This window comes from Zonotrichia albicollis, chromosome 2 (genome assembly GCF_047830755.1).
Source record: "Zonotrichia albicollis isolate bZonAlb1 chromosome 2, bZonAlb1.hap1, whole genome shotgun sequence".
Taxonomy (NCBI): domain Eukaryota; kingdom Metazoa; phylum Chordata; class Aves; order Passeriformes; family Passerellidae; genus Zonotrichia; species Zonotrichia albicollis.
This window is the reverse complement of record NC_133820.1, coordinates 69,933,357-69,948,750: the sequence shown is the minus strand read 5'-3', so window position 1 is coordinate 69,948,750 and position 15,394 is coordinate 69,933,357. Positions and strand designations below refer to the sequence as shown.

The following is a 15,394-nucleotide window of genomic DNA, read 5'->3' as shown; positions in this document are numbered from 1 at the left end:
TCAGATTTTAGGGAATATCTCATTATTCTATACAGTTCCATGCTTAATAACTTTTTCAGTATCAGTTTTCAGCCACTTTTTCTTATAGTCATTAAACAGAAAAATCTCTCCTTTGATTCCCCCAAATGCTTTCATAATTCTCTTACCTTCTCGGCCCAAAGAACTGAAAGAGATGTTAGAGTAACTTAGAGCTAACATTTAACTTGATGAAAAGAGCAGGTTGAACAAAATGTGTAATAGTGAAAAAGTATTGGTAAATTGGAATAGTGAAATGCATTGGTAAAGCATTGTTATAATTAACACACTTGGTACAGCACAGAAAATGAGCAAGCAAATTAATCTACCAAAATTATAAATAAGGAACACGGATTAGCATAGATAACTGATGTCCTTGATGCAAAATGAGAGAAGAGGCATACAAAATAAACAGTGAAAAGCAAAAATCTATTATTTAAGGAGCTGTAAAAAGTAATAATACTGTGCAACATTTCTCAACTGTTTGGCTGCAATCCCAGGGAACTCACGAGGAATGGGATGTGTCATTACAGTCTAAAACAGAAACCCTTTCCTCATGGGCTACCCTGTAACAAGAGCTGGCACAGGACACTGGAAATTTTCAGTACCTTAGATCACCTGGTAGGAAAGTGACAGTGTGATGCCTACTGAGTTATGAGACCTCATCAGCCCACAGTCCAGATGCAGATCAGTGATCTGGCCCATCAGACTACTGGCAGATTTCACACCAGTTAAATAGTCAAAGCAAATAAAATCTTCTCCTTAGTATCGCCCCCTCAACAACTTGATCTAGCTGAAGATGTCCCTGCTCTTTGCAGTGGGGGTTGGACTAAATGACCTTTAAATGTAACCTTCAACCAAACTGTTCTATGTTTCTGTATTTCTGCTACACCTTTCCAAGGGAAAATATTTCAGACAAAATGTTGTGTGACAAAACAGAGCTAAGAAACAATTATCTAAACATGTCAGTATTGAGTCTACTATCCCAGTTATTACAAAATCAGGAATCACAGAAACACAGAATAGTTGAGGTTGGAAGAGACCTCTTGATGTCAGCTTGTCCAACCTTCCTGCTCAAGCAGGACCACCTAAAGCCTATCTGATCAACTGCAGCACTATTACCTAAGAAAACAATATAAATTTTTATATTGCCAGCTGTGCAGTGCCAAGTCTACTGTTGATATTATCAATGCTATCCTTCTGAAAAATAAACAAAACAAAACAAACAAAAAGACCAGTGCCCCAGGAGTTTTCTTGATTCAAAATACCATGTAATGAATTTAGAGACAATCCTGGAAAGCAAATTCACTTGAAGTCAATGATTATACCCACTTTCCACCTGCAGAACTGTGCAATGACAGTCATTAGGAGTTCTCAGTGCTTGTCTCTGTGTAAACAGTCGTGTAAGACTTGCATACCCATTTAGAATGGTATGGTGCTTGGTTTTGGTCTGCAAATTTATCTGAGTGGAAAAATCAGTTGTTAGTGGATGTTTTTTAACTTGCGTTCTAGATATCCAGCAGCCTAAATATGAAAGTTCTGAACAAATGGCAAGTGATCATTTTGGATCTTCAGGAAATATCTGGCCTGTTACTGAGAAAAGCCACAATGCAAACGTGATTCACTTGTGATCCATGATGCAAAAGGAAAAGCTCAAAAAGCATGTATTGTCTGTGAACAGCCAGGAAATAAGAATGGCTGCAAACCAGTGATGTCTGTAATAAGGTATCAAAAGATAGTGTGAATCAATTTTAGGCACATGTGTGCACGTTGTTAATGTGCATTATTGTCTGCATATTTTCCATTTGACAGCGTTTTTCATGACTATGCAACTGACTTCTCATTACCTTGATGGATCACAAAGACCTGTATGTTTGCTGACAACAATTATGTGATAACCTGGGAATACTAAATATCACAGCAAAAAAACACCATACATGTGCAAACTGCTAGGATGTATAATCATATCACAATTGAATGGTAATTCTAAATCGCCACAGTTTAATGACTATACAACTTGAGATTATGTTTAGAAGTAATTCCTGGATAAGAACCTTTTTTTACAAAAAATTAAACATACACAAATGATTCTCTTGCTGTCCCATTGACTAATGGGATAAGTTATATTCAAAGTTAAGACTCCTATACAACCAGCTGAACCAGAGATAATGAACTAAGCAAAGACAGCCTACCCCAAACTGCATGCTTCTTCAAAACATATTCCTTAGATAATTTCAATAAAGTCAGGGAGGTGACTGAGTGAATAGAATTTTTTTTAATAAAGCCTTGAAAGTCCTTCAAAAGGAAAGCAGATCCTTACTGTAGTTCTGTGGAACAAGTTCTGGGTTCTTCGGTGTTTTGAGTTTAAAAGACACATCTCCAATAGTGACAGTATCACCTAAAATAAAGAAAAGAAGTCTTTTAGTTCTTACATACTTAGATACTTTTAAATATTTCATGTCCTTAAAATTAAAATCATAGGCCTGCTGTGGTGAGGCTGACTAGGCATTCACAAAGCAGCCTCCAACGTGTTTGTGGTTACTAATTAGGCTCTGCTGCTTTTCAGTACATCAGCTACCTGCACAATTTACATTTAATTAATATTACCTTTTCCTGGTTTTTTCTTTTATTGCTGCTCTTAGAACCTTAAGCCGTTGGGAGCTATGGAAATCAAGGCCAGTGTAGAACACAATTCCAGCTACCACTGTTGACTTACTGAAATTAAAACTTTAGCATGTTTGCCTGGAGAGCTATCAGTGACAAACACTTGTAGGGATGATGATTTTCCTGAGTTTTCAAGCAGCCTGGAACAGTATCTGTTAAAGGTACAAAGTGACATATGCGTGCCAGTGGGCCCTTCCTGTACTCCCTGACTATATGGCTGCAGAACATGGCACCTTTCCAAAGTTTGAGTGATCTCAAGCACTTCTTGCTCTGGGTTTCAACAAACCTAAAGCATCTGGCCATTTTACTTAATGGTCTCTTCACTAGGACCTGCCTGTCTTATCTATCTTTCTGCAATCACAGGCTTGAATTAAATTGCAGGGCATACCCTGTGCACTTTCTCATGGAAACCAAAACTGAAATCTAGTTTGCAGTACAGAAATGGGCAAGCACCAACACAGCCAGTAGTCACATTGAAAAACAGCACAATACCCAAAACGTAGGAAAATGAGGCTTGGACTAGTAAGAACATCAAAGTTTATTTTCTTTCAACAGTTTGGGTCCCACAAATGAGTTTACAAGTATTAAGACCATGAAAATAAGATGACTCCAGAAAAATGGCATTTTTCCTATCACTGTTGCTAAAGATAACACCACCTCCAGTGCACTGTAGTGCAAGTGTGAGGATGAAGAGGATTGTTGGAGTAAGACCGCTGCACAGGGGAATAGTTTTGCCACAACACTGATTGCATCTCCTTTCCATGAACTGAGGCCAAGTTTTGGAACTGTCTCATGTGTTTATGCTTTTCTCAGAAGTAAGATGCAGAAAGTACAGAGCTTAATTAAACAGGGATCCAATCCTCTTGTAGACCTGCCCTTGTCCTATTCTGTCCAGGAGGACCCAATCTACAGTTGCCTATCACCAGCACCATGAAAGAAGTTTGGAAGAGCAATGCTGGAACCAGAAAGGGAGATGCTGGAGAAGCAGCTTGCCCAAATTAAAAGAGGCAACTAAAACTCCTCCCACACATGCAGCAGTGCTCCTTTCAGCCAGCCATGACTCTAGTTTTACACTCAAATGCAGTACTCTTCCAGCATACCCAGATGTTACTGCTCACCTCACAGGACTGAGAACTCCCAGCTTTTGACATGGCCCACACAATTAATGGGAAATGACTAGATTTATAACAGCCAGAGTAGAATCACCTACAGTAAGAAACAGGAAGCAGTGAAGAAAGGCTTATAGATGACTTCCTGCTAAACTGAAGGGCTTGACTAGAATTCAGAGACTGGGATTTACAGCCTCACACACATGCCTGCACATGGGTCTTCACATTGCTTCTGGAGTCTAATCAATCAGCCCTCCATTCTTCCCTAAAATATTGGCAAAAGGTAGTAAGCTGGTGATTGTTCCCACATTTTATGCAATACAATACAGTAAGTTTCATGCAACAATATAGTTGGAGCGATACAGCACTCCAACAGCTTGCCAGAAAGTGGGACACAGTACTGCCATATAAAAAGCAGACAAGGATCCATCCCTGGTTCTCAGGGCAAGCAGTTCCCACTCATCATGCTAGAACTAAGCACACTTCTTTGATTGTGCAACAGCCCAGAAGTGGAATGGTTCCAAACAGAGCTGGGCTAAGCTAAGAATTAGGCAGCTGTCTAGAGTTCCTTTTCTGGCCCTTGATGAATTTTCATTTCAATTGCACCACAGAGTACTGTGCCCGCTCCAGCCTGAAGCATTGAAATACAATCCAAAACAAAGTCTTGCAATAGTTTAGACCCCTGGTCCTGACTCTGGGAACTCTTAAATTAAAGTCACTGAAAAATAGACACAAGAACTGCAGGGACTAAAATCTAGTCTTTGGCTATCCCAGTATTTTGCCCATTTCTTTGAGTTTAAAGTAAGAAAAACTATTTTACTGACTAAGCATCATCTCCCTTTCCCTTTCTTCTACTGCAGTTCCAAGCTTGTCCCTTCTCACTGGGAAACAGCTAACAGGGATCATAGCAGGGCACCAGGTTTTTGCCATCACACCTTTTTAGTCTGGGCTACCCATGGTGATGGGATGAGGGGAAGCCATATGAAGAGTGGCTGAAGTCACATGGCTTGCTCAGCCTGGAGGAGAGGAGACTGAGAGGAGACCTCACTGAGGTCTGCAGCTTCCTTGTGAGGGGAAGGGCAGGGTCAACAACTGATCTCTTCTCTCTGGTGACCAGGGAGGCATGAAGCTGTGTCAGGAGATTTAGGAAAAGGCTCTTCAACCAAGAGGATGACTGGGCACTGGAACAGGCTCCCCAGGAAGTGGTCACAGCCTGACAGAACTCAGGAAGTGTTTGGATAATGCTCTCAAGCTCATGATGAGGATTCTTGGGGCAAATTCCTGCCCAGGGCCAGGAGCTGATGATCACTGTGGGTTCCTTCCAGCTCAGTATATTCTATTCATGTATGGTTCTATGAAAACACCTCCACATTGACGAAAACACCCTAAGAGCCCACTGCTTCCTGCAAAAGTTGACATCTTTCTCATTAGCTCAGCCTGGAACAATAACATTTTAAAAAGAGCAGGTTGCCTTACATATCCCTAAGAAATTAGTGACAGTTTATTTTCTCTGAATTCCTCAGCCAACATTCAATGAGACAAGAGTATACGATTAATTAGCTCCTTGCTAAAATCACCTCAGCTCAACAGTCACATGCATACACAGTCTTCCAAAACCCAGTAGGGCCAAAATGCCAAAACAACAAGATGTCAAACTTTTTCAATACATGGGGATGATAACAGCATCTACAGGACAGAATTTCAATTACCCAGTTCATTAGCACAGTACTGAAAAGCCTTAGTTGATTTCCTACATTCCCTTAAAAAAAAAAAATCAAACAAATCAAAACCAAGTGTTGTCTAGGTGAAAAATGAAAAATTATCATTTCTGGTGGTATTTATGTCAGTCCATATCACACTAACTCTTGATCAACACATCTAATCATGTTCAAAAATCTCACAAGTATTCTAGACATCAATGGACCCTACAAAAAATGGACCCTTTCATGAAAAATGGACTGGGAGAGAACTATATGTAAGATGTGGTGAGAGCAGAGCACACAGGGTATTCAGCTTTTAATTGTTTGCTGCTGCCTGGAGACAAATGTTGCCTCCAGCTTTCATCTGTCCAAAAAGTAAAAAATATTAGCAGTGTTTAATAGAACCTTAAGCAATAATAAACCAAGACAGCAAAGTCCATTTTCCTAGCTAAATGAGCACTGGCAGGATTAGCCCACTAATCTTATCATGCACTTCCACCTGGGCTACATTTTCCCATCTCAATTTGTTTCTTCTGTAGTTGTTTTAAAACTCATGTTTGGTTACTCCATTTCCACTGCATTTCCAAACCCTTTGAACAGAGATGTCATTCTGGACAGGCTCTTTCTAGTGTTTCACCAGCTGGCAAGGAACTGATAACAGCCTGCTTGGTTAAATGGTGATGTTAAATCAGCAAAACCCATAATTTGAGCACATGTATCCCAAATTGTTTGACTACATGGCAAATTATGGAACTGCCCACATACACTCCAACCCATTCCACAAGCTTCTCCCACACTATTGTGGACAAGAGCTATATCCACAGGATTTTGTGATGGAGACTTTGTAGGCTGTATCAGGCTTGGTTGGGCAAGCAGTGAAGATATCCTTCTGCTTTCTCATCTCCCACAGAGAAAACAGTAACCTTAGATACCACAGTCTTTGGGGAAAGCAGTGGGATACAAGCAGTGCATAATATACACAAAGAAACATGGCTGCTAAAACAAAACAAGAGCCGCATTGGCCAGAACCCAAAAGGTAAAGGGGACATCCCATTCATGGGGCAGACAGGATACAGACACAGGAGGTCTTCTGAGAGCCTGTGCAACAGGGGTAAAAAACTGGCAGCACACACAGACTGAAACCAGTGACACAATCCTGAAGAGACTCTCTGAAAAAAAAAAAAAAAAAAAAAAAAAAAGAAAAGAAAAATATATGGGACTGAAAACAGCCCCAATACATGCAATGAGCTCCTTCTACTGCATCTGAAAAAGACAGGTGTGAATTGCACCTCTGGCAATACAGAAAGGCATACATGGACATACAGCTACCCAGTAATTGCAGAGCACTGAATGATACACTCTCTTCTTTAGAGCTACATTTTAGACAGAAGCAATATTATTGTCTGTATCTGGTTTTTACAGTAACTGAGAAGAGCTCTTCAGACAAGCAGGCCTATTTCTTCTACTCAGTCTGAACAGAAAGGCAGCACCTCCAGGTCCAAGGCCCCGAGCCACAGAGGAGGCAGCCGGAGGCTGGGAAGGCACTTTGGCAGGGCACCCCTGCATGAACACCCTGTGCTTTTATTCTCCCCCAGCATCTCCTACTCACTGCTGGCCAATATGGAACAGTGGGTATGATGGACCTTTGTTCTGACCCACTGTGCATGATGTGATGTTACAGTCTCAGTGAGGCTTCCTGAACATGCAGTCTCACTACACACTTGGCAGGTTTGACTGATCCTAACAGCTAGTAAGTACCACACCAACTATCCCTCCTCACCTCTCCACTTCCCAAGAAGAGACTATTCCCTAATCCTACTATTTTTATCTCTATGCTGAAAAGAAAAAGCCACTGCTGTTTAAATTATTTACAGCAACACTTGTCAGACTACACATCAAGAATTACACATTAAGAACTCAGAAAGTAGAAAGATGTTTTATTCTGCTTGCCATTTTTCTGGTAAAAAACCACATGAATAAAAAAAAGAATAAAATCACTACATTTGAAAAGGTTATTTTAAAATAAAGAAATTAAGAAATCCTACTGTAAAAGAAAACAACCTGAAGAGATCTATACATGTATTTAGGTTTTTGAGTATACAACACAAACAGTTCCAATCTCATGTGTAAATCATATTTGTATTATCTGTGTTTTTGTAAGACACTACAATGAAGCTTCAGGAACATTATGTTTTTAGGTTGATGAATTTATTGCCTTCTGGCCTCTTTAGTCCTGAAAATAGGTGAGATTAACACACTCTCCTTAGTATATTGCACATTCACTTGTACACAGACCATCCATCTGGTCTCAAGAGCCTGCAACAGCAAGAACATATTAAAACTGTGAAGGTGCTAAGCTCTGCTAATAATAATTTCAACGTGATAAAACCATACCTGTTAAAGGAAAGTCTGAAATCTATATCATATTCAAATATATATTTCCAGGTCTTAATTTCATTCTAATGTGAAGGAGGGGGAAAAAATTATGCTTTGAACTAGTATTTATCCAGCACACTTCCATAAAGAAACAGACAAGAGTGTCAGCTCTTACTAATCCTTGAAGAGCTGACTTATTTTGAAGAAACAGAAATTATACTTTCCAGGTTTATTCTTTTTCCTGAACTTTGCCAAATACACTATTCAGGGGAGGGAAAAAAACCCAGCCCTGTAACTAACCTGTCACTTTCATAGCAGCTCTTATTGGCCATCTTTATGTCTGCAAACATCACACTCACTAAGCAACACTGTCACCCATTCTGCACTTCATACCAGTATTGGAAACCTCTCAAAGGCACGAATGAATATGAGGGACAGAAACCTATGCCCTGCACTCACAAGGTTTAAGTTTGTTTCTTGACCACCAATGCCTTCACACATAACAGAGGTGGAGCTCAGCTCCTGTCAACAGGGTGCTGCAGTCTGACAGCTGCTGCTGACTGAAATACATGAAATGTTTACACAACAAAGCCTATCTGAACTAAGCAAAAAAATCCACTAAAGTTCTGGTTTTTTATGGGCAAAAGGAAATCTTTCCCTCTAAAAAACCAATACAACTGCTTCAAACATAAAATTTGAATATTACTCAATCTCTACTCAAAGTTCTTTTTAAACCTTCTATTTTTTTAATTTTCAGGTTTGAAGCTAACACTAGATTTTTCAATTGTTTATTTTGGGCTGGCTAATGAGTGTCTTTACTGGTTACAGTCCAAGGTGTCATGAAACCAAAATCTTGGTATTTACTCGAGAAAAGTAACATTTTTACTCATTTTTCTGCATTAGTAAAAGATCAACAACGTGAATGTGAAATCTTATCTGACATTGATCTCTGCTCTCTGGTGACCAGTAATAAGACTTGGGGAAATAGCCTGAAGCTGTGTCAGGGAGATTTAGGCTGGATATTAGGAAAAGGCTTTTCACCCAGAGGGTGGCTGAATCCTGGAACAGGCTTGCCAGGGAAGTGGTCATAGCACCGAGATTGACAGAGCTCAAGAAGCATTTGGACAATGCTCTCAGGCACATGATGGGTCTCTTGGGGTGTCCTGCACAGGGCCAGGGGTTGGAGTCAATGAACCATGAGGGTCCCTTCCAACTCAGCATGTTCTATGATTCTATGATCCAGCCATGCAGGAAGCATACAATCTTTACTTAGCAAAAGCTATTATTTGTTAGGGCTAATACTCTGAAAGTAGGGAGTATGATATTGCTCAATTACAAAAAGTCTTATGAGGCAAAAAGTCAATTTTAAATGTTTACTACCATGATGATCTTACACAGACTTGATAAATTCCAGAACATACCTTCTTAATACATTTACCATGTGAGAGAGGTGCTAAGCTGCCCATTTCATCAAATATCAGAACACTGCAGAAACACTGGTCATCTTCAACCTCAACATCAGTTTACTGCCAAGATGAGATCTGATGAGCTGGGGCTCTGTCTGACTGAATCACAAAATCTCCAAGGACGGATGTTCCACAGCCACCCTAGCCAATCTCTTCCCCTGCTGCACTCAACCAGACATCACTGCAACCCCACAGCCTTTTCACCAAAGCTGTATCAGCCAGTCCCTTCCCAGAAAGACTTTAGTTCACCAGCAGATCTTCATACTTAAACTGTCTGAGGTTTCTGTTGTCCCAGTTCTCATGTTCATCAGGGTCCTTCTGGACTAAAAGTCTGCACTCAGGCAAGGTGGTAGGGATTTTGTCCCTACATACCAAATTGCACTTTTACACTCCTGCTGTCTGTCCTTACTTGTACTTTTGTATGTTCCCCCTGCTTGGACAAAAAGGCCTTCTGCTACTGCTGAATGGGTCACTGCCAAACTGACACATTTAAAAATTTTCAAGCTCTCCTGTGCACCTTCCATCTTCATGGTTGTTATCCAAAGGATTCTACCTACCAATCTCCTGGATAAGTGAAAGATTGCAGTTGTCAAGTCCAAGATCCTAATTCTGCTGCTCACCTTCCCAGCCCTTCTCCAGATGTGCAACTCAGGCATGTCCCAGTCACTGAAATCCAGGCTGCCACCTGTGACCAAACTGGTCACAGCTCTTCCCTTCTTGAAAGCAGCAGACAAAGGAAGAGATAACCCTAACCCTGGCATCTGAGTTACAAAATTTTTACCAACACAGCCTAGGAAGTACCAAGAGTGCACACACAACACCAGATTGCCCTCCCAGCTGATGTCTGCATGGCTGAAATCCCCCGTGAGCACGAAAGCTCGGGAGTGGGAGGTTACTGCTAGCTGTCTGTAGAAAGTGATATCCACCAGCTCCTCTTAAGTCACACAGTAGCAGATGCCACTGCATCACCAGGTCTCCCTTTCAGATCTTCCATAGCCAATGCTACTTTTGTGAAAAATTAGCTCAGAGTGTTTTCAAACTGCACAAAGGTTTCTGAAGTACATTTTGCTCAGTGGAGAAAAAACAGACTATATACTCTCAACTGAGCTTAGATAACAAGTACATCAGTATATTTTCAAAAATGAATTTCAATCAAAAAGAATCTGCAACTGAAAATCAAAATAAATGTTTTTGAAATTTCACATTTACTGAAAAGCTATCCAAAACTGACAAAACAGTTATAAAATTAGCTATGGCATTGCCTACAACTATCCTGAGTCCCTGAGTATGCCAAGCAGCTACAACTGCAAGCTTACACATTAAGCTGGGCACAACTTGTAGAACACATCAACACATATCAGGCCTGTTGTTTAACAGAAAAAATTAAATTTCAAACAACAGGCAAATATTAACACTCAGAAACTATTTACTAACATCCAGTTATATACCAAAAGCGAAGCCCTACAGAAGTTGACCTGACATTTTACCCCTTTGTTCCAGCTACATCAGCATGTCTAATAAAATACACTAATTTTTTTTTTACCATGAACCTTTCCTTTCTAAATGTTAGAATAATTTGAAATAACCCTGCAAACTTTCAGACAACTGGCTTTGAAAATTCCCATCCCCATTAGCTGCCTTCTGAGTTGTGCTGACGCAACAACCGTACACAAGGCTCACCATAAATCAAATCCCTGGAATCATTTCAGTCACCACAATGCAGTCCCCTAAGTACAACTACGGAGGCAATGAACAATTATAGGAATGTCATGAGAAAGAAGAAATAATGAAGTCTCTCTAAAAATAGGTTTTGCCAGCAAAAAAAAAAAATATTGTCAGAAACACACTCTCAGCTGTCAACATGTGAACCTCAACAAAGATAATGACACAGGTAAAATTGGAAAAGGCAATGTGCCAGAAAGCATTTACATCCATCATCAACCAGATCTTTAGTCTTTTGACAACGATAAACCTGGAAAAAAACAAAACACTTACAAACACATAGTCAAATTCATAGCCCTCTTTCAGATTATAGATCTTTACCACAATCTTTTAGATCCTTTACACCGACGATGAACCTTACAGGACTCTGAAGTGCGATGCAATTTTCACAAGTGACTGTGTTTTACTCAGCAGATACACTTGGATGTACTACTGAGATCTTTTAGGCTTTAAACACAAGTTTGATTAGGAACGGGAATTAACCAAAAATTTCACATAAAGAAAGTAGAGGAAGTGAACCTGGACAGGCAGTGCTACAGTAAACAGCAAATGTAGCTAGTACATATTTTGATTGATCACAAGTGACAAAGCATAAGTTATGTACACAGAGCAGCAAAGCACACAAGAGACCTTCCTTTGCCTGTACTATCTAATTGGCAATGGTTTTTATTTTTCCAGTTCTTTAGTTTACATCAAATTCAGCATTTGTTTCCTGTAATCCCTTACAGCAACTCCAATATTGTGTACTATGTCAACTTTTAAAAAACATTAATATTACATTTACATTAAAATAAGTAAATAAATGTGAACTGAGTTACATAGAACTCCATTTTATTCAGGTCACAGTGCATTTAACCTAATTCATCACACGTCTACAAAAATCTACAGTCTACAAAAATGTGATACTTTTTAGTCTTTTAGAAGGAAACATGAAACCCGCATTAAAATTATTCCGACAGTCGGCCTTCTACAACACTTGCTTCTATAAATTGCTTCCCTCCTTAATTAAGCTATGCAACCCCAAACCCTTCCTAGGCATTCCCATTATCCTTGTGTCCTGCAGTCTCTTTCACTTTGAGACTTCTCTTAAGCTTTACTACTTGAGAGCTTTAGCGATTCATTCCTGCTTAGCCCCCAGTGGACCAGCAAGCCACGTTCACTTTGCAAAGACTGAGCTGAAAAGCTAACAAGGATGGCTTCTTCTCATGTAACAGCACAACATCAGGCAACAGTTCCTCGCTTGCACTCAGAATGTACCAGGACAGACAGTAAATCCTGTTTGGGATTTCAGCCTGACCTGGCAGGGATGTCACATCCAAATTACTGTGTACACAACAATTTGTTGTTTAGTTGACTCTTAACAGCTTCCAGCCTTTTAAGACACATTTTGTTTATTTATTTATGCAACCTCAACACCACTTACAACAAGAACTGTGATTACAGCAGCTGCACAGAAACAGCAGAAACACATAGGGCACAAAAAATTTCAGATCATCCTTTGTAACTTCAATATCCTCAAAAAAATGCTAGGCTCTGCAAGAGGACACACAAACATTTTTAAAATTAATTTAAAAAACACCCACAAAATAAAACAGGGGAAAAAACACTATTCTAAATATCAAGAATATGGAGAGTAAGACAAAGAGCACAATGGAACTGATAAAGGAGCCTGATATCTTAGGCCTAATAAAGCAGAAACCATGGGGGGGACAGACACAGATAACTGCACCGTGGGGTGGAAGTGATTAAGAGACATTCTGTGAAACTTTGTGATGATTACCAGCTAACTGAGATAATGAAAAATGTGTTATCAAAATGAAATTGTTACCAAATAAAAAATACTATAAATGTGTCATACAGGTAAACCCTATACAAATGCTTCATATTCCCAACAAAAACAGCTTCTGATCCAAATTCACAGACAAAATGGGAAGCACTACAAAGAACAAGATGTCTCAGGTGTTGGGAGGGCAAATATCCCTAATATTATTTACAAGATTCTCTAGTGCTTTGAGACTTAAAATCTTTCTACCAAAACCCCTGCCATCATTGATTGTAACTGGGGATACCCCTGCTATTCACATTTATACAGAGTGTATTCACAAATATCACTGAGTTAAACTCAGTTGCATTCGACAACAAATTTAAAGTGATGAAATTTATGAAAGTGATGAAATGACAGCTGAATGACCATTTTACACTGCTAGATTTCTTTTTCTTCTTAAGGTTACTCATCCCAACAAAGGGCAAAAATGTGCTGAGCTACCTTCTTCAGGTGTTTGTTCTACTGGACTCACTTCATTATTAACTTGTTTTCTTTCATGCTAATTTGTTTGATGGGAAATAACTCGTCTTTTTTGCAGCTTTCACAAACAAGGTATTATCTATTCACAAATTCTTGAAGGAATTTTATGGATATTCATCCCTCAAAGACTACTTTCTTGAGTAACCTTTCAGAAACTAAACAAAGAAATGAACTGGCTAACTAATAAACAGATTTTAAAATATTAAAATGTAGAGAAGTGGGATTAAAGGGGTGTAATTAAGAGCTTGAGCAAGTACTCCCCCATCAGAACCACTTGCAGATCACTACTGATCACTCACTCTGTACTTAGGAGCTTTGTTGCTTTTGGCATTCATCCTGAGAAGTGTCGCTTACCACAGGCATATGTCACCCTTTCCAGACACCGCTTCTATTCTGCACAGGCCCATCACCTGTCTCAAAGGTCACCAGAGGATATTCCAGGGCAGTTCAGGTCACTGCAGGCTCAAGGTCAACCCTCTATCTCATTACCACATGCTGCTGGCACACTCAGACACGCAGCAGCCTTGGCAGCCCCGACACGAATCCTGCGGCTCTGCCCAGCGGGAAGAGGAAGCGGTGCCATGCAGGAACAGAGAGCACGGCGAGATGCAGGAACCGACAGAGAGCACGGCGAGATGCAGGAACCGACAGAGAGCACGGCGAGATGCAGGAGCAGAGAGAGAGCACAGCGAGATGTGACAGACGCTCTGCAGAGCAGGCTGGCTCTCACAGACACCAGCTGCAGGGCTGCCCCGTGCCTCACTGCGGCCGAAGCACTTGGACCAGGAGCTACCACAAGTACATAAGCGTCCCTGCAAGCCTGTGACTGAACTCTGCTCTTTCCCCTCAGGCCAGGCTGGAAAAGACCTCTGAGATCATCGAGTCCAACCTATGACCAAACCCCACCGTGCCAACCAGACCATGGCACCGAGTGCATGTTCCTTAAACACCTCCCCTCCAGGGATGGTTACTCCAGCACGTCCCTGGCAAGTCCACTACTACACTTAATCACACCTCCTGCGAAGAAAACCCTCCTGAAGTCCAACCTAAAACACCCTTGGTGCAGCTTGAAGCTATGCCCTCTTATCCTGTCAGTTGTTACTTGGGAGAAGAGACCGACCCCCACCTGGCTACCCCCTCCTTTCAGGGAGTTGTAGAGAGAGATAAGGTCCCCCCTGAGCCTCCATTTCTCCAAGCTAAACAACCCCAGCGCACTCATGGGACCTGCGCTCCAGACCTTTCACCAGCTCCCTTGCCCTTCTCCGGAGCCCCCGCACTCACGAACTTGAGACAGGGGCGGCAGCACAAGGACAAGCCCGCAGCCCGGGGTGGCACCTGCCTGCCGGCCTCCCCAGGCGCGGCGGCAGTGCCGGGGCTGTGGCCAGAGCAGAGGCAGCCGGGGGAGCAGCGGAGCCGAGACACCGGGGCCGGGGTGGGTTACCTGAGCTGTGCAGCGCCCTGACCTCGGAGCGGCCATACCGCGCCGCGGCCGCGCCGCCGCCCACCACCTGCCGCAGGAGCAGGCGGACCCTGCGCGCAGCGGGACCCCCGGCCCCGCCGCCCAGGCACAGCACCCGCGACGGCATGGAGACCGCGGGGACACGGGCACAGCCCGGGCACCGACACCGGGACCGCCGCGGCTCGGCCGAGCGCGGGGGAAGGGAAGCGCAGCCGCACAAGGTCCCGCCGGAAACCGGGGCCGGGCGGGCGCGGGCCGGTGCCGCCGGGTGCGGGAGCTGCTGGAGCGGGGCCTTGATCCCACAGCCCGGGGCGGCCCCTCGGGAGGGTGCGGGAACAGAATGGTTTCTTTTTATACGAGAGGGCTGATCTCTGCCGCTGGGAAGGCCTGAAACAGCCCGGAGAGGCAGCGGCGGCCCAGGCGGATCCGTGCCCCGAAGGTTTTCTACCTCTGGTGCCTCCTGGTCCTCCTGGCCCAGTGCTTCCCCTCGCCTGCGGTCTCGGGTCCAGGCATTTCGTACTTCAGGAGGAATTTGAGTTACTCCGGAGTGACGTTTGGCTTAGATGTGAGATTTTTGT

The 15,394-nt window shown here is 42.2% G+C and overlaps 1 protein-coding gene across 1 annotated transcript in view; it reads right to left on the bottom strand.

Moving 5' to 3' along the window:
- Positions 1 to 14,943, bottom strand: part of VWA8 (von Willebrand factor A domain containing 8) — a 191,082-nt gene extending 176,139 nt beyond the window's left edge. The window contains exons 1-2 of the mRNA XM_005487303.4: positions 14,799 to 14,943; positions 2,336 to 2,413 (exon numbers count right to left, since the gene is read on the bottom strand). Coding sequence (XP_005487360.2) covers positions 2,336 to 2,413; positions 14,799 to 14,943 — 223 coding nt within the window. The remainder of the gene's footprint in view (positions 1 to 2,335; positions 2,414 to 14,798) is intronic.
- Between the last annotated feature and the right edge of the window lie 451 nt (positions 14,944 to 15,394).